Raw genomic sequence first — 24,170 nt, 5'->3', positions numbered from 1 at the left:
GTTTTAGCCCCTTAATGCCGAGCGCCAGACAGGGTAACAACAAGTACTATCTTTTAACGTCTTTTATCTTTTGGTATGACGCGGCCGGGGATCGAACCCCAGACCATCTGCTCTTCGGGCGGACGCTCTACCACTAGACCACGGAGTCTGTCTCTAAAGATACTTGTTCGGATTTTTTTTTAACAATAGTGTAACAGATCGGCAATATTTGGATCTAGGTGGCATCCATGAAATAAACATCTGTGGTGTTATGCCCGACGGATAAATTTGATACAAAAGGAAATTTTATCTTAGAGTAAAACTTTATTATTTATTAAACATTATTCCAGTTATATCATGGCGTGTGAGCTTAATGTGGGAGGAAATCCTGAATTGATGCAGGTCTAGGACGTTTACCACTTTGGTGAAACCTACGAGCACGGGTATGGTGTTGACAAACCTAGAGCGAACCAGGATTCAAACCCACAATCATAGGTTTCTGGCATGCCCAAAGGTCACAACTCTGCACAAGCAATGAAGGGAATACTAACAAATGTTAATGATGAATAATTATGCCATGGCCTAATAGAAATATGTGTACAAGAAGCCCTAGAAAAGAGCATTCATTTCATACCTTGTACTCGAACGGCAGCCTGCTAGCCCATATTCCCTTCGGTCTTCTCTCCAGGACCTTCAACGGAACAAATTCATGAAAATACACAGTGACTGACTGAGCCAATGAATGTGGTTAAAGCACCACCCTGACTATAAATAGCCCACAAGGTGGCAGTGTTTCAGTTTCGAACATATACCGTGCACTACAGGATTACGTTTGGTGCCGTGATATTAGTATTTCGTTCGTTTAGTATGGTGTTTTGTTCATGAACACTGCTCTTATTCATAACAACATACGTGTTTCGTTCTCGTCCAGAGAATAGCGCAGAACTAATTTGTGTGTTGGACTGGATTAAAAACATAAATGGTGGACATTCCACAGTATCATTTTATGAAGATGTGGAGACGACGTGGCAGGTAGGTTTTGAAACCAAAGACCTACGTGTTTGTTGAAAAGTCTTGGAATCATTTGATGGAAATTATAATTTTTTGTCAAACGGCCCAAACGGGTGGATGTTTACTAGACGTCACCCGTTTATGCATTAACCAATGAAATTTGTGTGTTAGCATGATGTCATATTGATCTATCAGATAAGTCGTATTAGCTCCGCCCTCTGAGAGTGAGGTAGTTCCTACCGCAAATGCCCCTCTAAAGCCAGTCAGCAATATTGCCATCTATATCATGACAACCTGTAAATGAAGGACTCTGAAGGAGACAAACCAGTGATAGATATAGCAAGCATCATTCCACACTCATGGTCGAGGGATGATGACAAGCAAACAACCATGTCACCAAGTCAGTGAGTGAGTGAGTGAGTTGGGTTTAACGCCGCTTTTAACAGTATTCCAGTTATATCACGGCGTGTCAGCTTAATGTGGGAGGAAAGCCCGAAGTGATGCAGGTCTCAGATGTTTACCACTTCGGTGAAACCCACGAGCACGGGTATGGTGCTGACAAACCTAGAAACATAATCGAACCCACAATCATAGGTTTCTGGCGTGCCCAAGGGACGCAACTCTGCACAGAGAATCGCGGCGCCTTAGACGACTGGGCCACCCGTGCCCCCCTCACCAAGTCAGACCACCTGGTCCATATACATACTATATAATCATCTCTTAAGACAAGCATACGTTGCTGACTTCTAACCTTGCATCTCCACAGGGGGAGTAAATGAGTTAGAGTAGAGACAATATGGTTGATGCCACTTCAAACTAACAGAGATTGCATTTTATGCATAAATTAGGATGTTTACCAAAAATATTTTTTTATTATTGTTTTGTTGAAAGTGAATTAATGTTTTCCATTCAGTGCCGATACGGGAGTTTCTGTTCAAAACAAATCACGCTTAGACAAAATCGCAATAGTAGCTTATAGACAGCTGATGTCCTATTCAACAGTTTAACTATTTTAAGTGAAAAGCGTGTTTTAAAATTATCACTAAAAGTTTTAGCTGATCCAAGTCATTATTTAAACAAGGACTATGCACTTCTGGCCAGCAATACTTAATTCCACATTTTAAAGCAAATAAGAGCTCTTAGATCTTTTATCCGATTCTATCTGTCTCTGAAATGATTGTTAACCATGTTAACTTCTGTACTGTTTTTTTCTCTGTCTGTCATGTCATTTAAATGATTTTATGTATACAATATGTTAAAACATTCACATGTTTGACGAATTCCTTGTGGGTAATAAAGTACTGTCATTGTCATTTTAGCACTACTGTACCAATATGATGGAAGCTACAGCTTGTGAACTTCAAGAACAGGCTTCATGCCTTGTACCTGTGTGCATTAGGCCACACTTATTTAAGTTAAAATTTCACAGATTTATTCCAGCTTTTCTACACATTGTCAGTCGAAATAAAAATAACAATAGATAGCCAAGTCAATCATTTTCTTATTTATATGAAAGTCATTCTGCCGTGGCACGACAGTGATGTAAACATGGAATTTATATATAACATTTTCTATTGCACAAGAGGGACTATATTATTTGCCAGAGACATAATAAAATTAAATACTTTTTATGTACCATTTATTTCTTTTCCAGCTGCTTTTCAGTTGGGGCCCGTGAAACGAAATTTAAAAAATGTGTGGCTTTATTGACCTCCAATTACTGATACACTGATATTATTGCAATGAGACATCCCAACAATGTCACACATCAGGCCTCAAAGTTTCAATTTTTACCAAGTAGCCATGTGGCTACAAGTATTTTTTTCCAGGTAGCCAGTGGTAAAATCAAGAAGTCATGCCAATATTGTAGGTAGCCAAATGCATTTGAAATTATCTTTTATCAAATATCTTTAACATGTACATATAGCACTAGTTTTGGAATTGTATATTAGTGAAAACTGTACTTGAGTTTTGTTACTTGTGACTCGAACAATGATACAATTTATGTTACTAGATTATATAGGTAAATCCTTGCTTATCCAATGAGCATTGTCAACTAAAATAGAGTATAAATTACATTAACTAATATAATGTACCAATTAGATTAATATTTATGCATTTCGGTTCATTGTCAACTTTAGGAGGAATTATTTTCGAGTACAATTATTAGCAGACATATTTTCCAAGATCAGCTGTTATATATTTTTGTGTCTACAGATGTGTAGCAATAGCATTTAGTTGCCCAGGGTTAGACATGTTAGAAACTAACAGTTTTTGTCCACTAGTCCTTATAATGATAACATATAGCAAAACCCCTAAAATGGGCCAATTTCTACTAGTCCTTAGGATACCTTTACCATTGGGCAGTTTGGTAAGGACTACAGGACTAGTGCCAATTTCTAACGCTGGTTGCCACAAGATATTTTTCAAGGTCGTCATTTAGACAAACTGAAACTTAGGTTGCATTGGCGACTGTTTTAGTTGCAACTTTGAGGCCTGCACATGGATATATTTAGACCAGCTCACGGGCCAATATTCGGCTCAAAGTCTGCAGTAAAATTTCCCAAATTGAGAAAAGAAATTTCCCGATTCATGTAAATTTGCTTCAATGGCTCAGTTGACAGTTTTGAAGCGACTTGTATTTCACTGGCAACAGGATGATTACAGAAAAAAAACCTTCACTTAAATTTCTTAAATTTTATAAGACTGCATTCAATGCAATGCCAAAATACAACTTTTAAATATCTCTGACATTAAGAAATATGCCTTTGATATAATGAAACTAAAAACTTAAATACCAATTTTGAACCAAACTAACAGTACAGTAGAACACGGATATAGTGAACAAACGAATACAACGAACTGTTAAAAAATCCCTGATTGATCTCCTATATAATATCATATAAAATTTACACATATAACAAACTCTCTACAGCGAACTAACGGATACAGCGAACTGATATCTGATCACCGACAAGCCCATCTATCACTAATTAGTGACATGTATAGCGAACTGAGAAATCTCACTCAGTGTCGGCTATAACAAACTGATTTCACTGGTCCCTTGTAGTTCGTTATATCCGTGTTCTACCGTATTTCCCAATTTGCCTGCCATGGACATAAGTTTTGAATCCTAGTCAAATCCAAGGTCACCTGTTTGATTTCTTCCTGCAACTCGGGGGAAACTCCACAGTCATCATCAAACATAAACTCGGTAGAATCCAAGGAGCTGTTGCAAGACTTTATGCTGTCCCTAGATTGCTGTGCCAGTCTGCGGTCATCTGTAGATCACAATGTAAAAGTCAGCACACACACTCTCATTAATTAAATGCTGTATAACATGGAAACGTAACATGACACTTTAATTAAGCATTGCAAGAGTGGTAGAGAATGAGTCTTCAGCAACCCATGCTTGCGACTATGCTAGTCATAAGAGGCAACTAAAGGGATCAGGTGGTCAGGCTCGGTTGAAACATGACATCGTATCCCAATCATGTAGATTGATGCTCATGATGTTAATCACTGGATTGTCTGGTCCAGACTCGATAACTTACAGACTGTAGTCATAGCTGGAATATTGCTGAGTGCAGCGATAAACATGAAACAAACAAATCTCTAATAACTACTTATCAACTCAGTCAAGAGACAATTCTTCGCTACCAGTATATTTTAACAATAACATATGATATGTAATTGTTGTGTGTAAGTTAATGTTAATATTGCAGACAGTAATACTCCAGCTGCATAACAGCTGCCTGTAAATACCAAGTGTGGACCAGACAATCCAGTGGTTGATATTATAAGCATCTTCCTCCACTGTTGGGGGTACTATGAATGCAATCAACAAAGTCATCAAGCCTGACCACCCACATCATTTTGTCACCTCCTACAACAAGCATCGGCTGCTGGGGACCTTTTCTCACCCTGAATTTACTAGCCCTAGGTAACCCTTGTGACACCTCTCTAACATTAGACATAGCTTGCATGGTACAGAAAAGTTGCATTCCTGCAAGTTATGGCAAAAGTACCTGTCCCAGAACCATCTTTAATAATAATAATAATAAATATGCGGACCTCGCTTTCAAAATGTCATGCTTGCATCCCAAGTACCAAGTTGTCCGACTCCCAATGTTTCTCGGTGCCTTAGGTTTGGTACCTCCCAATCTGTTGACTGACATTAGGAGAGTACCCGGGTTTGATATCAGGAATCTACATCCTTTTTGACAATCTGGGTAATGCAGGAGGCTGCAGTGTTGGGGAGTCTTCACATTCTCAAAAACGTTCTAAGTGGGTTTGACTAGGCAGTGCTTCCTGGGAATACCAAAGTCATCAAGCCTGACCACCCACATCATTTTGTCAACTCCTACAACAAGCATCGGCTGCTGGGGACCTTTTCTCACCCTGAATTTACTAGCCCTAGGTAACCCTTGTGATACCTCTCTAACATTAGACATAGCTTGCATGGTACAGAAAAGTTGCATTCCTGCAAGTTATGGCAAAGTGTCTGTCCCAGAACCATCTTTAATAATAATAATAATAATAATAATAATAATAAACATGCGGAACTCGCTTTTGAAATGTCATGCTTGCATCCCAAGTACCAAGTTGTCCAACTACCCATTTTTCTCGGCGCCTTAGGTTTGGTACCTCCCAATCTGTTGACTGACATTAGGAGAGTACCCAGGTTTGCTACCAGGAATACAGCCCTTTATACCTCACAGGTAGTATGTACCAGGAATACTACCTGTGAGTGTGAGGCTTTAGGTTAACAGTCACATTACTATCTCATCCTACCGGGACCCCATTCACTGATGGGCTACCTACAAAGTCACTCAAATGTTACAGACCCGTGATGATCCATGGTAGAAAAGGTCTTCAGCAACTCATGCTTGCCATAAAAGACGCAATGCTTTTTGTAAGAGGCGACTAACAGGATTGGGTCGTCAGGCTCACTGATTTGGTTGATGCATGTCATTGATCCCAATTGCGTGGATCAATACTCATGATGTCAATCACTGGATTGTCTGGTCCAGACTTGATTATTTACAGACCGCCCTCATATAGCTGGAATATTGCAGAGTGTGGCGTTAGACAACAAACAAACACAACAAATGTAACTTTTCAAACAAGTATCACCTGGTAATGTAACGTCTTTGCTTGGCGCAGCCACACAATGTGGTTCCTGTAATATCGGACTACTGTCGGTGGTCATGGTAGGAAGGGGTTGCCTTGAAGCAGCAGGGCTGTAGACGTGTGATGTAGTCTGGACACTGACTGGTGGTTGTGGCACATACATCGTCATCTGCGGAGTCAGCATCGGTTGTGGAAGGTATTGTACGCTAGTTGGAATATGCACATTGGGAATAACAGGCACATGATACAGCATGTTACCTGATTGGATCACCTGCATCTGTGGATTTGGGTAGCCCATATTCTGCACACATGGCCTTTGGGTTGTGTTTTGAATTGGCAGGCTCATAAGAGAAGGAATGTTGGCTGAAGTTTGAGATTGGTGGTGTGATGAAGGCTTCTTGTTTTGTGTGTCAGTGTTTGTATATGTTTGTGACCCTGGATATGTCGCTGAGGGCTGTGACTGACGGCGCTGTGATGTTTGATTTATAACTGTATCTGCTGCGGCAGATGCTGAATGAACACTGTTTGCTTTTGGAGAAACATTTCGTCTTAGGGGCGCACCAGAATAAAAATCTGTCGGTACAACCCTCAATTCTCCATTCTGAAAAGGAAGGAGCTTCACCACTGAGGGAATACTTTCCAAGAGGTCACTCAAAGTGTCAAATCTGAGTTTTTTATAATCAAGCTGATACCCAAATCTCTTTGAAAAACAAGTCTCAAAATGTGTGATTGGCAAGCCATCACCGTAGCTCTTGAATAAGTTCTGAATTTGATTTCTTAAGTGACTGGGTACTATTGGAGCAGGGCGATATGTATTCCGTCTTGGTGGTGGCTTCCGTAATACAGCCCATTTCTTCTTGTTGGGGATCTTCTGTCTTGACACAAGTCGCTCGATATGCTGAGTAGTTGGATCCGTTGGTGCTTTGAGGATTAAAATACCCTTCTCCCATGATGGACAAACAGTGTCCGGGATATCTTGTAGGAAATCCTCTATGCTGTTGTATCCCAGCTGTCTGTAGGGTATTGGGGGTCCGATGAAGTTTTCATAATCTGTTCTCAGCTCCCTCAGCGTCAGCCCGACTGGGGACGACAGAATCAGACCTCGAATTTGTTTCTTGGTTTCTTCCTTTAGTTTAGCTTTGTCAGTCATTTTTGGTTAATGTATATCGTAAAGGTAGCAAAATACAATAAACCAATGTGCTGTCATTCAATTAATAATTCAATATTCGTCCATTCGCGCGTATTGGAGCCAAAGTCTGTAGTTTGTTGTCATTATGTGACAGACACCCATGTGCACAAAGTGCGATTCGAAATTGTGAACTGGCTTTTTAACGAAATATGTTAACGCGTCGGCGTTTTGAGATAAGGGAAAGACACATATAGACACACTAAGGGTTGTGTTTAAAGTTCTCTATGTTAATGATTTTAATAGCATAAATTAAAATCCAACATTTGAGAAACTTTATGACAAGTGGGGCTATCAGTGGGGAGCACTAGATCTATATATGAAGGTGCCAAACCCTCCTCCCCTGCATCCCGAATACCGTCTAATTTGTCACACTGGGGGCACTCACCACTGAATTCCAAATACTACGTAACAGAAATCGAAAAAGAGCATAGAGAAAAGGGTGCAATTTCAAGTAAAATCACTGAAAAAATATCGGAAAAAAAAATTATTATATGAAGTAGACTGTTACGTACATCATTATGTTTGTTTACATGCAAGTTGAATTTGAGTACCAAATACGATTTTATTGCGTTCCGCCTACCACCCTACCGGGTCCCGAATACACCAAAATTCGTCTATTTTTTATCAATAACCATTCCAGTATCCTTGCATAATATTCAATAAGTAAAATGTAGCATTAATTGTAACATGATTGGTTTGTTTGCTTTCAGCGTCTTTGATTACGACCTTGATCAGTGTTGTCGTCAAAGTTGTTACCACATACGTTGCTGTTTCGGTATGCGAGGGTTTGACAATGATCCATTAATGTTTTACAGCTACAGTCAAACCTACATCGACGACATGGAGTAATATTGTGTACGATGACTACAACTACGTTTGCGACCACAGCCCCTGAGTCAGCGTCACTCCACGCCGTCTCCATGTTCTATACATTGATAGGTTTTACAGAAGGAAATATAGCTTACAAGACTCTTGTGATAAGAGTGGTAATGTCTTGTGAACAAAGCGACCAGGTTTTTTTCAGTTTTGTTGCTTTTGTTTTAGTGATGACAGGTTATGACCAACTTGTCATACCAGTATAAGATCATGTTTAAAAAAATTATTATTTTAGCATCTTTATCAGATCACGATTCCACCTCTATACAACTCTGTGCAGACAACGTTGACAGGCGTGTCAGGGGATAGTGTTTTCATGTTAAAAGTAACAACAATAATAGTTATAATTAGTTAACAGCAAGAAGAGTTTCTAGTTTGGATGTAATGGATGACTTGATATTCTTCAGAAGACTGTAGCGTAATAACAAATCTTTTCAGAATGTATTGAAATGACAGTCATTTTACAGTTACGTTACATCTGTATATAATAAATTTAGCTACCAACAACACCAAATACTAAATCATAACTTCAGAATCACCCACATCAGACAAAACAATATTTGTATAACAATTATATGATTTGTCATGGATATTAACGCTACACCACCTGAAGAAATCCAAGCAAATGTCAAATCATTTGTATTGTCTTATGGTATCTAGACTCCCACGGAATTCACACAAATTACTGTACCAGAGTCTGAAAACAAATATTCGGATAACAAGGAATTTAGCTATTTACCTGCGTTGCTTGTAAAGTAAATAAGAACGTATTTCCAGAGGAGTTCACGAAGCAAGTTGTATCAGTATTCAAAAGAAAAGCGGTAAATTAAATAATAGATGATTGTTTACCTTTGTTTGGAATAGTAAATAAGAAAAAGGTTGCTCGGAGTCGACTTACACAAGATGTTGAGAATGGTGGGATTGAAGCCGTAGATATTGAAGTATTCAATGAGGCACTTGATTTGGTTTGGCTGTCACAATTGAATGTAAAAAATTCCTCTTTTTTAGATAGATGGAAGTCGAATGTCTTGGAAGACCATGTTGATGTTTGCAATGAGATCAGTTGGAATAACAAAAAAAAACATTAAGGAAAAGTATTTATGATGAAGAACGGAAATGAATTTCAAGTCAGATGTACTTTGTATTATAATTATGTGTAAGTATTCCCACAAATATAAGTAAACAAATAATTCTATGGACTAAACTTGGTGCGAATTATCTGGATTTCTGAGGGACTTAATTACCATATCACTGCGTCGTGCTGTGGCAGACTCTTATTTCGTTTGTGATTTAGATTTGAATTTTTCTAAACCCAAGAGCAGAGCACTCTCATTTGTTGTCATTCGGAAAGCATGTCAGCAGCATGAACTAGATTGATCAACTTTGAATTTGTGGTTTTACTGCAATTTGAGTAACTACATTTATGAGAGTTATGTAAAGTCGAAATGTGTGATTACGGCACTGAAATCTAAAAAAAGAAAATTAGATCGTGTTTCACGTTTACACAGCGGACACGACCATCTACTCAGCTGGTACTGACAACGGCAATTAAAAGTTTGTGGTTGCCAGTGTTATCATCAAGTAGATGTACTTATTTTAAAATATTTTTGTGTGTGGAGGTCCTTTAGATAGTGAAAGCGTGATAAGGAAGTATAAAAACTTAGAAGTTATAATATATGACTGTATCAGACATCTTACTATAACATTATTGTTATGTCTTGGCTGACATCAGCGGGTAAATTACACATAGTACTGCTGCTCTGACTTGCGAAGAAATGATGTAAAGTCTGATTACTTTAGGTCAGCTGCTCTGTTGGTTGGCACATGTTTGATATTTGGGCTATAGTTTGGCAACTCTTTACAAGATAGGAATATAAGATATATATATGTTGTTATGACACTCCCTAAACTTGTATTGAAGTATGGTGTAGTTACAACACTATGGTATGTAACAGCTAGCTTGGAATGTGATTAGGATAGTGTATAATAATATATATAATGGAATGTTTGTTTGCAGGGTTTCTGATGAATCAACCATACTTGGCCATGACATCCTACTGTAGACTGCACCATTTGAAGTGGCTACTTTCAGTTGCAAAATCAACGGCCACTAACAATGGGGAGAGAACTGGGACGCATTTTTCTAATCTTAACATTTTAACTGTTAGAAATACAAATCAATCTAAGAGATGTTTCACAAGCCTACAAAGACACTGTGAACACAGTGTAGAAAGCAAAGTTTGTTATGAAAAGGGCATAACACAGATGTGTACAACATTAAACAGGCTTTGTCAAACTAGGAATGGACATGACAGATTACCTGCAGCAGGGAAACACACCTCCTCCCTGTTTGTCAGTGATGCCTCTGCACAAAACACAACAATGGTAGAGATTGATTTGGGGCTAGAGCGGAGTGTTGCACGAAAAAAACAGCTTGTCAAAAATATCAAGATCAGAGGGATGAAGACCGATGTTGACACTTTTGTAAGTGATACAGGGCCAGTAAGTGAGTGAGTGAGTATGGTTTTACGCTGCCTTTAGCAATATTCCAGCAATATCACGGCAGGGGACACCAGAAATGCATGGGCTTCACACATTGTACCAGTGTCGGGAATTGAACCCGGGTCTTCGGCATGACGAGTGAACGCTTTAACCACTAGGCTACCCGACTGCCCCCCAGTGAAGTAGTTAGCAGTTGCCAGCAGTGTTACCTTTTTTAAATTTTAAGTTCTGAAATAAGATGATATTGTTTTGATTACATGTACACTGTGTAGAGAGTTGTATCCCTTAGCCATGCCAGGATCCTCTCCATGTTGGTTTAGATGCCTGATTAGCACTGATTATGAACCTGTAATGTATATGACTGCACCATCTATACCAATAGTAAGTGGCAAGTGTCCATGACTTGCCTCATGTATATGACAGCACCATCTATACCAGTAGTAAGTGGCAAGTGTCCATGACTTGCCTCATGGTGTGATGCACCTGAAATACTGATCAGTGTGGCATTAATACGGACACACTCATTTTTACAATAATTCCGTGTGATATCAAGTGAATACTGAAACCGTAATCATGGGAATCTGCAATTCATTCATGATATTTAGGAAATATTAGATTTTGGCTTCAGATGCTATTGTTTGATAAGCGAAGCAAGCATGTACTTGCTGATAAAAAGTTTTTATTCAGCCATGGCTTTTAAACTGTAAAGCACTGTATTGTTTCACTATAAGGCATTCCGATGTCTTTTTATTCATGCTGGTATTTCTTGCATTTAGACGGTTTATAAGTTGGATAAAAACCTCCACTTTGGTCTTGACTGAGAATGTAAGGGTGGAGTGTCGGAATATTGGGTTGGGCCTCGGAGTACATAAATCCCTGCACTGGAAAACACAATATCTGGCCATGTGACTTGTATGCTGTCTGCCTGACAGCATCATCTATGTTTGTGCATGAGTTGCTGAGTATTGCAAACAAATGGAAGGTGTTGCCGTGCTAGACAGCTACAGACTGCCTCAGTGGTCTAGTGAATAGAGAGTCTGCCCGGGAAAGGGAAGGTTGGTGGTTCAATTCCCATCAGCGTCATACCAAAAGATGTTAAATGATGGTACTTGTTGCTTCCCTGCCTGGCGCTCGGCATTAAGGGGCTAAAACAAGGACTGCACGGCTCGTAGTCAGTATACTGTGTCTGAGTAGGGCATCCATGTTAAACTGTGGCAAGGTATTTCAGTGGGCAAGCTCTATGATACCAGCTTTAGTCTGGGCTGGTACAAGCACATGCACACAAACATGCACAGACACATGCATGCACATTGCTATAAGAGCAATTATCTTGAACTTAACATTAGCCTCACCTCACCTTTACAGATAGAAGACTTCAGGTTGATGAAGAGGCTTGAGAAGGAGAAACAGAGGCTGGAGAGAGAGAGAGAAGAGATTGCAAAGAAGATGGCTGACCTGAAGAAAAGCAAGGTACTGGCTTACTCTAGTTTCACATAATAGATTGACCCATGAAGATCCGGGGTAGAATAGGTCTTCAGCAACCCATGCTTGCTGTAAAAGGCGACTATGCTTGTCGTAAGAGATGACAAACGGTATCTGGTGGTCAAGCTCGCTGACTTGGTTGATGCATGTCATTGTATCCCAATTGTGTGGATCGATACTCATGCTCATGATGTCAACCACTGGATTGTCTGCTCCAGGCTAGATTATTGACAGACTGAAGTCTTACAACTGGAATATTGTGAAGTGAGGCGTTAAACAACAAACAAACATATAATAGATAATAAAGTATTTGTAACCTTTACAGCAGGATTTAGATCTATGCAGTTTCTTAAAAATATTTCTTAATCACAAAAAGAAGACATGTTCAGTTGTTCAGACGTACTGTTTTATACACACACTGAATGAGTGAGTGACTATGGTTTTATGCCGCTTTTAGCAATATTCCAGCAATATCATGGCGGGGGACACCAGAAATGGGCTTTACACATTGTACCCATGTCGGGAATCGAACCCGGGTCTTCGGCGTGACGAGCGAACGCTTTAACCACTAGGCTACCCGACCGCCCCTTTATACACACAAGATATCAGGCATTCTATTGACATTTAAGAAGGATACATGCAGACTGTTAGTTTCACTCCAGGACAAGGAGGAGGATGTGCTGGACACCAGAGAACTGTTGACATCCCGGGGCAAGAGGGTGAAAGAAGCACTGAAAGAACTACAGGTAAAACCACCAGGTGTCGGGTGTACCCCCGTGGGGAGTCCAGCTTAGACTAGGTCCCCAGCCACCTATGCTTGTTGCTTGTCGTAAGAAGCAACTAATGGGATTGAGTGGTCAGGCTCGCTGACTTGGTTGATGCATGTCATTGTATCCCAATTGCTTGGATCGATGCTCATGATGTCAATCACTGGATTGTTTGTCCAGACTCGATTATTTACAGACTGCCGTCATATAGCTGGAATATTGCTGAGTGCGTTGTAAAACAACAAACAAACAAGCAAACAAACTTATGCTTGTATGTTGCAACTAACTGAATTGGGTGGTGGGGTTCTGTGTCATGGTTGATTGTGTGTCATTGTGCACTGACGATATGGATGTTGACTACCATCTAGCTGTTGTGTACAGGCAGGGGATTGATGTGATCATCTACAGTATTTTCTTGAGTATAGTGCACACTTTTTTCGAAAAAACACAGCTGTGTAGAACACATGGTAGAAGGGGGTGTGCATTATACACGACATAATGAGTTTTGATGTTTTTTCCCCCAACACCAAGTCATTACCGTGAGCATGTGTTCAAAATTCCTTTTAATATTGTTTTAATTAGTTTCAGAGTAGTCATGTGTGAAGCGATCACACAACTCACCGTTATTAACAGCAACCACGGTCAGATTACCGCTATTGACGCCTTGAAACGAACTTTAGTTGACAGAGACAGGATACATATATCATAAATGCCATACTTTGATTCGTTAAAAGTCATATTTGTTATTGTTTGACAATTCTATGTCAACACGTAGTTCTCGCGATCACCTGCGCGGGGGCCTCCATGGTGAATGGTCAATTTTCCCCCGATCCTTGCATTAAAATCCTGTAAAGTTGTATCATTGGGTGTGTCTTGACCGAATCACCGGAAGATTCCAAGAAAATGTGTGTACAGCTGATTTCTGAAAATACACAAGGTAATCTTTTTTTCCCCCCAAAATACTGAATCCGCCAGAGGGGTGTGTATATGGCTGTGTATATGCATCCGGTAGATGTGATCATTTAGTTGTGTATATGCATCCGGTAGATGTGATCATTTAGCTGTGTATATGCATCCGGTAAATGTGATCATCTGGCTGTGATTATGCATCCGGTAGATGTGATCATCTAGCTGTGTATATGCATCTGGTAGATGTGATCATCTAGCTGTGTATATGCATCTGGTAGATGTGATCATCTAGCTGTGTATATGCATCCGGTAAATGTGATCATCTAGCTGAGTATATGCATCTGGTAGATGTGATCATCTAGCTGTGTATATGCATCTGGTAGATGTGATCATCTAGCTGTGTATATGCATCCGGTAGATGTGATCATCTGGCTATGTATATGCATCTGGTAGTTGTGATCATTTAGCTGTGTATATGCATCTGGTAAATGTGATCATTTAGCTGTGTATGTGCATCCAGTAGATGTGATCATTTAGCTGTGTATGTACATCTGGTAGATTTGATCATCTGGCTGTGTATATGCATCTGGTAAATCTGATCATCTGGCTGTGTATATGTATACGGTAGATGTGATCATCTAGCTGTGTATATGCATCCGGTAGATGTGATCATCTGGCTGTGTATATGCATCTGGTAAATGTGATCATCTGGCTATGTATATGCATCCGGTAGATTTGATCATCTGGCTGTGTATATGCATCTGGTAAATGTGATCATCTGGCTGTGTATATGCATCCGGTAGATGTGATCATCTGGCTGTGTATATGCATCTGGTAAATGTGATCATCTGGCTATGTATATGCATCCGGTAGATTTGATCAACTGGCTGTGTAAAAGCATCTGGTAGTTGTGATCATCTGGCTGTGTATATGCATCTGGTAGTTGTGATCATCTGGCTGTGTATATGCATCCGGTAGATGTGATCATCTGGCTGTGTATATGCATCTGGTAGTTGTGATCATCTAGCTGTGTATATGCATCTGGTAGATGTGATCATCTAGCTGTGTATATGCATCCGGTAGATGTGATCATCTGGCTGTGTATATGCATCTGGTAGTTGTGATCATCTAGCTGTGTATATGCATCTGGTAGTTGTGATCATCTGGCTGTGTATATGCATCTGGTAGTTGTGATCATCTAGCTGTGTATATGCATCTGGTAGTTGTGATCATCTGGCTGTGTATATGCATCTGGTAGTTGTGATCATCTAGCTGTGTATATGCATCTGGTAGTTGTGATCATCTAGCTGTGTATATGCATCTGGTAGTTGTGATCATCTAGCTGTGTATATGCATCTGGTAGTTGTGATCATCTAGCTGTGTATATGCATCTGGTAGTTGTGATCATCTAGCTGTGTATATGCATCTGGTAGATTTGATCATCTGGCTGTGTATATGTATCGGGTAGATGTGATCATTTAGCTGTGTATGTGCATCCGGAGATGTGATCATCTGGCTGTGTATATGCATCGGGTAGATGTGATCATTTAGCTGTGTATGTGCATCCGGAGATGTGATCATCTGGCTATGTATATGCATCGGGTAGATGTGATCATTTAGCTGTGTATGTGCATCCGGAGATGTGATCATCTGGCTATGTATATGCATCTGGTAGTTGTGATCATTTAGCTGTGTATATGCATCCGGAGATGTGATCATCTGGCTATGTATATGCATCGGGTAGATGTGATCATTTAGCTGTGTATGTGCATCCGGTAGATGTGATCATTTATCTGTGTATATGCATCCGGTAGATTTGATCATCTGGATGTGTATATGCATCCGGTAGATGTGATCATCTGGCTGTGTATATGCATCTGGTAAATGTGATCATCTGGCTGTGTATATGCATCCGGTAAATGTGATCATCTGGCTGTGTATATGCATCCGGTAGATGTGATCATCTGGCTGTGTATATGCATCCGGTAGATGTGATCATCTGGCTGTGTATATGCATCTGGTAAATGTGATCATCTAGCTGTGTATATGCATCCGGTAGATGTGATCATTTAGTTGTGTATATGCATCCGGTAGATGTGATCATCTGGCTGTGTATATACATCCGGTAGATGTGATCATCTGGCTGTGTATATGCATCCGGTAGATGTGATCATCTGGCTGTGTATATACATCCGGTAGATGTGATCATCTGGCTGTGTATATACATCCGGTAGATGTGATCATCTGGCTGTGTATATGCATCTGGTAAATGAGATCATCTAGCTGTGTATATGCATCCGGTAGATGTGATCATTTAGTTGTGTATATGCATCCGGTAAATGTGATCATCTGGCTGTGTATATACATCCGGTAGATGTGATCATCTGGCTGTGTATATGCATCCGGTAGATGTGATCATCTGGCTGTGTATATGTATACGGTAGATGTGATCATCTAGCTGTGTATATGCATCCGGTAGATGTGATCATCTGGCTGTGTATATGCATCTGGTAAATGTGATCATCTGGCTGTGTATATGCATCCGGTAGATGTGATCATCTGGATGTGTATATGCATCCGGTAGATTTGATCATCTGGATGTGTATATGCATCCGGTAGATTTGATCATCTGGCTGTGTATATGCATCTGGTAGATGTGATCATCTGGCTGTGTATATGCATCCGGTAGATTTGATCATCTGGCTGTGTATATGCATCCGGTAGATGTGATCATCTGGCTGTGTATATGCATCGGGTAGATGTGATCATCTGGATGTGTATATGCATCCGGTAGATTTGATCATCTGGCTGTGTATATGCATCTGGTAGATGTGATCATCTGGCTGTGTATATGCATCGGGTAGATGTGATCATCTAGCTGTGTATATGCATCCGGTAAATGTGATCATCTAGCTGAGTATATGCATCTGGTAGATGTGATCATCTAGCTGTGTATATGCATCTGGTAGATGTGATCATCTAGCTGTGTATATGCATCCGGTAGATGTGATCATCTGGCTATGTATATGCATCTGGTAGTTGTGATCATTTAGCTGTGTATATGCATCTGGTAAATGTGATCATTTAGCTGTGTATGTGCATCCAGTAGATGTGATCATTTAGCTGTGTATGTACATCTGGTAGATTTGATCATCTGGATGTGTATATGCATCCGGTAGATTTGATCATCTGGATGTGTATATGCATCCGGTAGATGTGATCATTTAGCTGTGTATATGCATCTGGTAAATGTGATCATCTAGCTCTGTACATGCATCCAGTAGATGTGATCATCTGGCTGTGTATATTCATCCGGTAGATGTGATCATCTGGTTGTGTATATGCATCTAGTAGACGTGATCATCTGGTTGTGTATATGCATCCGGTAGATTTGATCATCTGGCTGAGTATATGCATCCAGTAGATGTGATCATCTGGCTGAGTATATGCATCCGGTAGACGTGATCATCTGGCTGAGTATATGCATCCAGTAGATGTGATCATCTGGCTGTTGTGGACAACCTATGTTTCATGTTGACAGAGAAGCTGGTGGGTGTGGGAGGAGAGAGTGATGCTGGCAGGTCTCGGACTTCCCAACAACATCCGGGCCCAGACTGTGAGTAGCCTGCATCAGACCATGAGCAGGGCTTGATTTTGCTATATAAAACCATCTTCCTGATGCAAGAGAGTTAACTGACTATAAAAGTCCAGTTTCCATCCTAGGCTGGTATTATGGAGTTACATTTAGGCTGTGCTAACGAGTCTGTGCAAAGTCCAATCAATTCGCGCAACGAGTGAGTTGGCTTTAACGCCACTTTTAACAGTATTCCAGTTATATCGCGGCATGTCAGCTTAATGTGGGAGGAAAGCATTAAGTGATGCAGGTCTCAGACGTTTACCACTTTGGTGAAACACACAAGCATGGGTATGGTGCTGACAAACCTACAAACATAATCGGGGGAACCGGGATTTCGAACCCACAATTATAGGTTACTGCCGTGCCCAAAGGACGCAACACTACACAGCGAATCGCGGCTGACTTTTAAACATGTAATTTTGAAATATAACTAAACAGTGTGACGTCAATCCACACAAATTGTAAGCAGGGAGATACAGATATGTTGTTGAGGAAAAGCAAATAAAAAAAAAATGATATTATATCCTACAAAATTTGTTATCTCTGCAGTGAATGAAATTTTGAACCCTGCTGTGAAAATGTTTTGCTGAGAAGAGGCGATTCATGAACATCCTATGTTGTTTATAACTGGTTCCTTTTCAGCCAGAAGAGGAAGTTCTTGTGCTTGAGTCCCATGGGGAAATACCAGGTAGGCTCCTGTCCCTATACTGCTGAGCGTTGGGTTCCGATAAGCCATTTTTTAGAGATTCACCAGTCAGGATTACTTGTAATTATGCAAATTGTGAAGCAGTTTCAGGTTTGCTTCTTTTAACAGCTGAAATAATATACATGTACTCAGAAAACCATCTAGTGCTAAAGAAGATATAAGAGATGTAATTATCTAAATCGTGAAAGGACATACAGTCAATGTCGTTAATCCGACAGTTGTTAATCCGACATAATCATATACAACCAACCATGTAGTATTAACGGGACTTGACTGTACTTAGACTACGAGGAGGCATGGGTGGCTCAGATGCCTCAACTCATTAGGCAGAGTTGTGTCCTTAAGGCACGCCTGAAAACCTATATTTTTAAAGAACATTGCGTTGACAAGCTTTGATGGAACCCAGTGAGAAATATCAGAGTGACTTCCTTTTGCTTTACACTCGAAGAGCGAATGAAATCTCTTTTTTTGTTGAACTTTTTATGCATTTTTTAAAGTAACGATCGGCGGTAATAAAAAAGTAGTAATTTTTATTTTTATTTTTTTCAACATTTGGACTGAAAGAGTGACGCATCCGTAAACCAAGTAATAAAAAAATGACGCCTTAAAGAATTTAAACATTCCTTCCAGATATGTCTGAGGCAAGAAGTCACCTGGAAGTAGTGAGAGAGAAAGATTTAGTGAGGTTTAGGTAAGCGTATTTACAGTATGGTCTTCGAATATGGACACCCAAACATAACTTTGAGTAAGGTCTGTATTACATGCATAGTATATTTATAAATTGACTTAGTTCATTCCTATTTGTAAACATAAATGTTGGTGGCAATCCTGGCAAGTATTTTTCAGATTAGCAGATTATTGTGGTTGTTGTTGCTTTAAGTGTTCAAGAGGTCACCTTCTGCCTGAGCGATTTCGGCTGACCTGTCCCTCTTTGGGACTTGTGTGTGTGAGTAGGGTACACATATCTTTTGTGAGTTTTGGTATTCATAAAATTTCTGTTTTTGTATTGATTAGATTTCTATTTTCGTATATAGATTAATTTCATTTTTATCTTTGGCTACTCTGTTTATATACGTTTGAGTAGCTGTCACTCTCAGAAATAGAGTTGGTTTGGCCTTCGCTATTGCATCTCTTGGCTTTAGGAGATCTACTACAGATAGTGGATCTAGCTGCAATTCTTGTTTTAACCAGGCCTGGGAAGGGGCATAGTGTTGACAGTCCAGTAGCAAGTGAGCCATGGTTGATTGCAAGATGGACAAACCTTGTCTTAGGGCTTTTTGTGACCGAAATCGTGAGATGGCAATTTCAACTTTCCTTTCACGTGAATATGAGTATGGCTTTTGGAGGATCTAGGTTGAATTTTGTGCTGCCATGTGCCGATCTTACTTGCATTCCACTCAGCTTGCCATCTTTGGGCTATGGAGCTTTAATTTTTCTTTTTATCTCCAGTTTACTAAAGGGAATAGGCTATATCTCCGCTTTGTCTAGAGCTAGCTTCGCCAATGTGTCTGCTTTTTCATTTCAATGAATATCTATGTGAGGAGGGATCCAACACAGCTCCATCTGTTGCCCTCCGTCCGATAGTTTAGTCAAGTCGTGTAGAATATTATTGACTGTGTTTGGCCTGAGTTTCTGCTGCTGATGGCTTGAAGTGCACTTGACGAGTCTGTTAGGATGACTGCCTTTGCTTCTGGTAGTTCCGGTATGAATTTGACTGCATGTGGCATAGTGGCATAGCTACTTGCTATTTAACTGTCCAACTTTGTCTTTGAAAGACGATGTGGTGATAACATTCTCTCCCTGTGTAGCTTTAGTGATAACATCCTCTCCCTGTGTAGCTGTAGTGATAACATCCTCTCCCTTTGTAGCTGTAGTGATAACGTCCTCTCCCTGTGCAGCTGTAGTGATAACATCCTCTCCCTGTGAGTAGCTGTAGTGATAACATCCTCTCCTTGTGTAGCTGTAGTGATAACATCCTTTCCCTGTGTAGCTGTAGTGATAAAATCCTCTCCATGTGCAGCTGTAGTGATAACATCCTCTCCCTGTGCAGCTGTAGTGATAACATCCTCTCCCTGTGTGCAGTTGTAGTGATAACATTCTCTCCCTGTGAGTAGCTGTAGTGATAACATCCTCTCCCTGTGCAGCTGTAATGATAACATCCTCTCCTGTGTGAAGTTGTAGTGATAACATTCTCTCCATGTGAGTAGCTGTAGTGATAACATCCTCTCCCTGTGTGTAGCTGTAGTCATAACATCCTCTCCCTGTGCAGCTGTAATGATAACATCCTCTCCTGTGTGCAGTTGTAGTGATAACATTCTCTCCCTGTGAGTAGCTGTAGTGATAACATCCTCTCCCTGTGCAGCTGTAATGATAACATCCTCTCCTGTGTGCAGTTGTAATGATAACATCCTCTCCCTGTGCAGCTATAATGATAACATTCTCTCCCTGTGTGTAGCTGTAGTAATAACATCCTCTCCCTGTGCAGCTGTAATGATAACATCCTCTCCTGTGTGTAGCTGTAGTGATAACATTCTCTCCCTGTGAGTAGCTGTAATGATAACATCCTCTCCCTGTGAGTAGCTGCAGTGATAACATTCTCTCCCTGTGCAGCTGTAATGATAACATCCTCTCCTGTGTGTAGCTGTAGTGATAACATTCTCTCCCTGTGTGCAGTTGTAGTGATAACATTCTCTCCCTGTGAGTAGCTGCAGTGATAACATCCTCTTCCTGTGCAGCTGTAATGATAACATCCTCTCCTGTGTGCAGTTGTAGTGATAACATTCTCTCCCTGTGAGTAGCTGTAGTGATAACATCCTCTCCCTGTGTGTAGCTGTAGTCATAACATCCTCTCCCCGTGCAGCTGTAATGATAACATCCTCTCCTGTGTGCAGTTGTAGTGATAACATTCTCTCTCTGTGAGTAGCTGTAGTGATAACATCCGCTCCCTGTGCAGCTGTAATGATAACATCCTCTCCTGTGTGCAGTTGTAGTGATAACATCCTCTCCCTGTGCAGCTATAATGATAACATTCTCTCCCTGTGTGTAGCTGTAGTGATAACATCCTCTCCTGTGTGTAGCTGTAGTGATAACATTCTCTCCCTGTGAGTAGCTGTAATGATAACATCCTCTCCCTGTGAGTAGCTGTAGTGATAACATCCTCTCCCTGTGCAGCTGTAATGATAACATCCTCTCCTGTGTGTAGCTGTAGTGATAACATTCTCTCCCTGTGAGTAGCTGTAATGATAACATCCTCTCCCTGTGAGTAGCTGTAGTGATAACATTCTCTCCCTGTGCAGCTGTAATGATAACATCCTCTCCTGTGTGTAGCTGTAGTGATAACATTCTCTCCCTGTGTGCAGTTGTAGTGATAACATTCTCTCCCTGTGAGTAGCTGTAATGATAACATCCTCTCCCTGTGAGTAGCTGTAGTGATAACATCCTCTCCCTGTGCAGCTATAATGATAACATCCTCTCCCTGTGCAGCTGTAATGATAACATCCTATCCCTGTGCAGCTATAATGATAACATCCTCTCCCTGTGCAGCTGTAATGATAACATTCTCTCCCTGTGCAGCTGTAATGAGAACATCCTATTCATGTTGCAGCTGTGTAGGACCGAAGGCTTACTACTTGCTGGGCCAGCTGGCTTCACATGAACAGTCTCTGTTGCACTCCGTGTCACACCACCTCACCAACAACCACTTCCATCAGCTGGCATGTCCAGAAATATTCCGGTCGTTAGTTGCGGTAAGTTCGACATCATTACTATTACTGAATATTGTAAGAAATGTAGAAAAATCATAACAAATCATCACACAGATTCAGATATGCCTGTATTGGTCCTCCATGGGTTAGAAATGGTCTCCAACAACCTATGCTTGTTGTAAGGGGTGACTGAGTGGACCGGTTGGTCTGGCTTGTTGACTTGGTTGATAATGTTGCATCGTACCATGATGCCTTGGATCATTGCTCATTATATCAATCGCTGGATTTTCCGGGCCCAGACTTGATTATTTACAGACCTCAGTCATATAGCCGAAATATTGCTTAGTTCAGCATTAAACTACAAAGAAAACAAACTTTGTCATTGGTTTGTGGTGTCGATAGATAGTATGAGTGAGTGTTTTTTTTTGTTGCTTTAAACTGTATTCCAGTTATATCACTGTGTGTCAGCTATATGTGGAAGGAAAACATGATGAGATCCAGATCGTAAACATGTTAAACATTTACCGTTGGGTTAAATCCATGTTCTGGTGCCAAAGAAATATTTGTGTGTGTGTGTGTGTGTGTGTGTGTGTGTGTGTGTGTGTGTCTGTGTCTGTGTCTGTGTCTGTGTCTGTCTGTCTGTCTGTCTGTATTGAGAGATTCAAAATGAAACACAAATGATATTGTGTGTTCAAGAGAATATATTTCAAGTAAATAACAAATAAAGCCCCGACATCGTATTAGGAACCATTCATTGCTCCTGTTATTATTGATATTTAAGTTGATCTTGTTCGGCAGATTTTCTTTTTTTCTACAGGAAGGGTGTGGGATTGACTATAAAGACAAGACTCAGGTGGGTACAATGTGTTGTGAGATCAAGTCAGAAATCTTAACACGAAGCCTTCATGACATGTTCCCTCTTATGGACTAGGCACATCCCTCTAAGTAGCGACCATTTTGGTGGCCAAAGGCGACTTAGATCTATGATTGATGACCTAAATTTTTCTACCCCTCACCCTTTGGTTACCTAAAAGTGACAATATCTGACTCCGAAGATATTCATGTTAGGAGATGAAGTTTCGATAGAGATCCTTATACCATTGTCAAGCAAGGGTTAGACAATGGTAGAAGGATCTATACTGAAATGTCGCCTTTTCAGTAAATAAAGAAGTTTTTATCCTTTGTCAAAAATTCTTTTTCTTTGTTTCTGTTGGAGATTTTATCGACTCTGATTAGCTGTCCAAGATGTCTGTCATTGTTTCTATGGGTAATACAATTCAGGATATGTTTTTGTTCACAGATTTTCAGTCTACTTGACAAGGATGACAGGGATGCCACTGGCAACCTGCGACTGGATGACTTCCTGCACATCCAGGGGACATCACTCTTGTCATTCGCTGGTCAGTCACACATCTCACCCTGTCCAAAATGGCTGCTTGTCTGTTTTTAACCAGTTAATCTTTTGTAATTGATGTGTTTCAACTGTATCATGCTGTTCACATGACAAAGATGGTGGGTCGCTGTGTATTTTCTGTGATGCTGAACAAACTTAATAACAAGCTATCATTCTTGCAAATCCCAACGTTTAGGTATTGCTTTCGTTATGTGCAGAAACAATCAAGAAATGATGTCACATTTGTTATATGCTGTCACATTTTTTCTTTGATGTCCTTAGTTCAATGATGTCATATTCGTTCTGTGTTGTAAATAATCAAGTCTTGATCACAGTTCTCAGTGGTTGACATCATGAGCACTGATTTACACAACCGGGATACAATGAAATGCACCAAGCCGGACAACCCAACCCTGTTAGTTGCCGCTTACGGGAAGCAGGGGTTTCTGGAGACTAATTCTTACCCAAATTTTTACAGGAGAAATGTGACATCATAGAATTAATATGACCTCATAGAACTAATGTGACATTGAATTAATGTGGCCTCATAGAACAAATATTTAAGAATGTGTGTTTGAGAATAAGAAAATGAGAACGGGTTATGAAGAGTTAAATCATTTATGACTGTTTTTTTAGTGAAAGCTTAGATGAAGAACTCTTAGAATATGCCAAAAAAAAATAAAAAAAATGAGAAAGTTTTAAACTTGTTACGATGTGTGTTTGCCAGGTTACCTGGCGAAGACGGTTGTGCAGACATCATGTCTGCCATACAGACAGGTGGCAGTTGGGAGACAGTATCTACCAGGTAGGATGGTTGTCTCATGTCTGTTAACTGCTTCACTCAACATTACTCCAGCTATGAAGGGACGGTGGGGTAGCCTC

The 24,170-nt window shown here is 40.3% G+C and overlaps 2 protein-coding genes across 5 annotated transcripts in view; one reads left to right on the top strand and one right to left on the bottom strand.

Annotated features, from left to right (window-relative positions):
* The window catches only part of LOC124141780 (tudor domain-containing protein 5-like), a 77,190-nt gene extending 69,766 nt beyond the window's left edge, over positions 1–7,424 (bottom strand). The window contains exons 1-3 of the mRNA XM_046509869.2: positions 6,127–7,424; positions 4,144–4,271; positions 614–670 (exon numbers count right to left, since the gene is read on the bottom strand). Coding sequence (XP_046365825.2) covers positions 614–670; positions 4,144–4,271; positions 6,127–7,273 — 1,332 coding nt within the window. The 5' untranslated portion in view covers positions 7,274–7,424. The remainder of the gene's footprint in view (positions 1–613; positions 671–4,143; positions 4,272–6,126) is intronic.
* A 2,098-nt stretch (positions 7,425–9,522) lies between these two features.
* The window catches only part of LOC124141782 (serine--tRNA synthetase-like protein Slimp), a 28,645-nt gene continuing 13,997 nt past the window's right edge, over positions 9,523–24,170 (top strand). The window contains exons 1-11 of one of the 4 annotated variants that reach the window (XM_048389444.1): positions 9,523–9,742; positions 10,206–10,672; positions 12,056–12,160; positions 12,835–12,918; positions 17,390–17,464; positions 18,128–18,173; positions 18,822–18,882; positions 21,796–21,937; positions 22,713–22,748; positions 23,196–23,295; positions 24,016–24,093. In XM_048389444.1, coding sequence (XP_048245401.1) covers positions 10,214–10,672; positions 12,056–12,160; positions 12,835–12,918; positions 17,390–17,464; positions 18,128–18,173; positions 18,822–18,882; positions 21,796–21,937; positions 22,713–22,748; positions 23,196–23,295; positions 24,016–24,093 — 1,186 coding nt within the window. In that variant the 5' untranslated portion in view covers positions 9,523–9,742; positions 10,206–10,213. Of the gene's footprint in view, positions 9,743–9,765; positions 10,054–10,205; positions 10,673–12,055; positions 12,161–12,834; positions 12,919–17,389; positions 17,465–18,127; positions 18,174–18,821; positions 18,883–21,795; positions 21,938–22,712; positions 22,749–23,195; positions 23,296–24,015; positions 24,094–24,170 lie in introns of those variants that run through there. The other 3 variants (XM_048389447.1, XM_048389445.1, XM_048389446.1) reach the window with 3 other exon arrangements.

This window comes from Haliotis rufescens, unplaced genomic scaffold (assembly GCF_023055435.1).
Source record: "Haliotis rufescens isolate VD_foot unplaced genomic scaffold, xgHalRufe1.0.p SCAF_8, whole genome shotgun sequence".
Classification (NCBI taxonomy): domain Eukaryota; kingdom Metazoa; phylum Mollusca; class Gastropoda; order Lepetellida; family Haliotidae; genus Haliotis; species Haliotis rufescens.
Note: the sequence above shows the minus strand (reverse complement) of the source record. Positions and strands in the feature narration are given on the sequence as shown.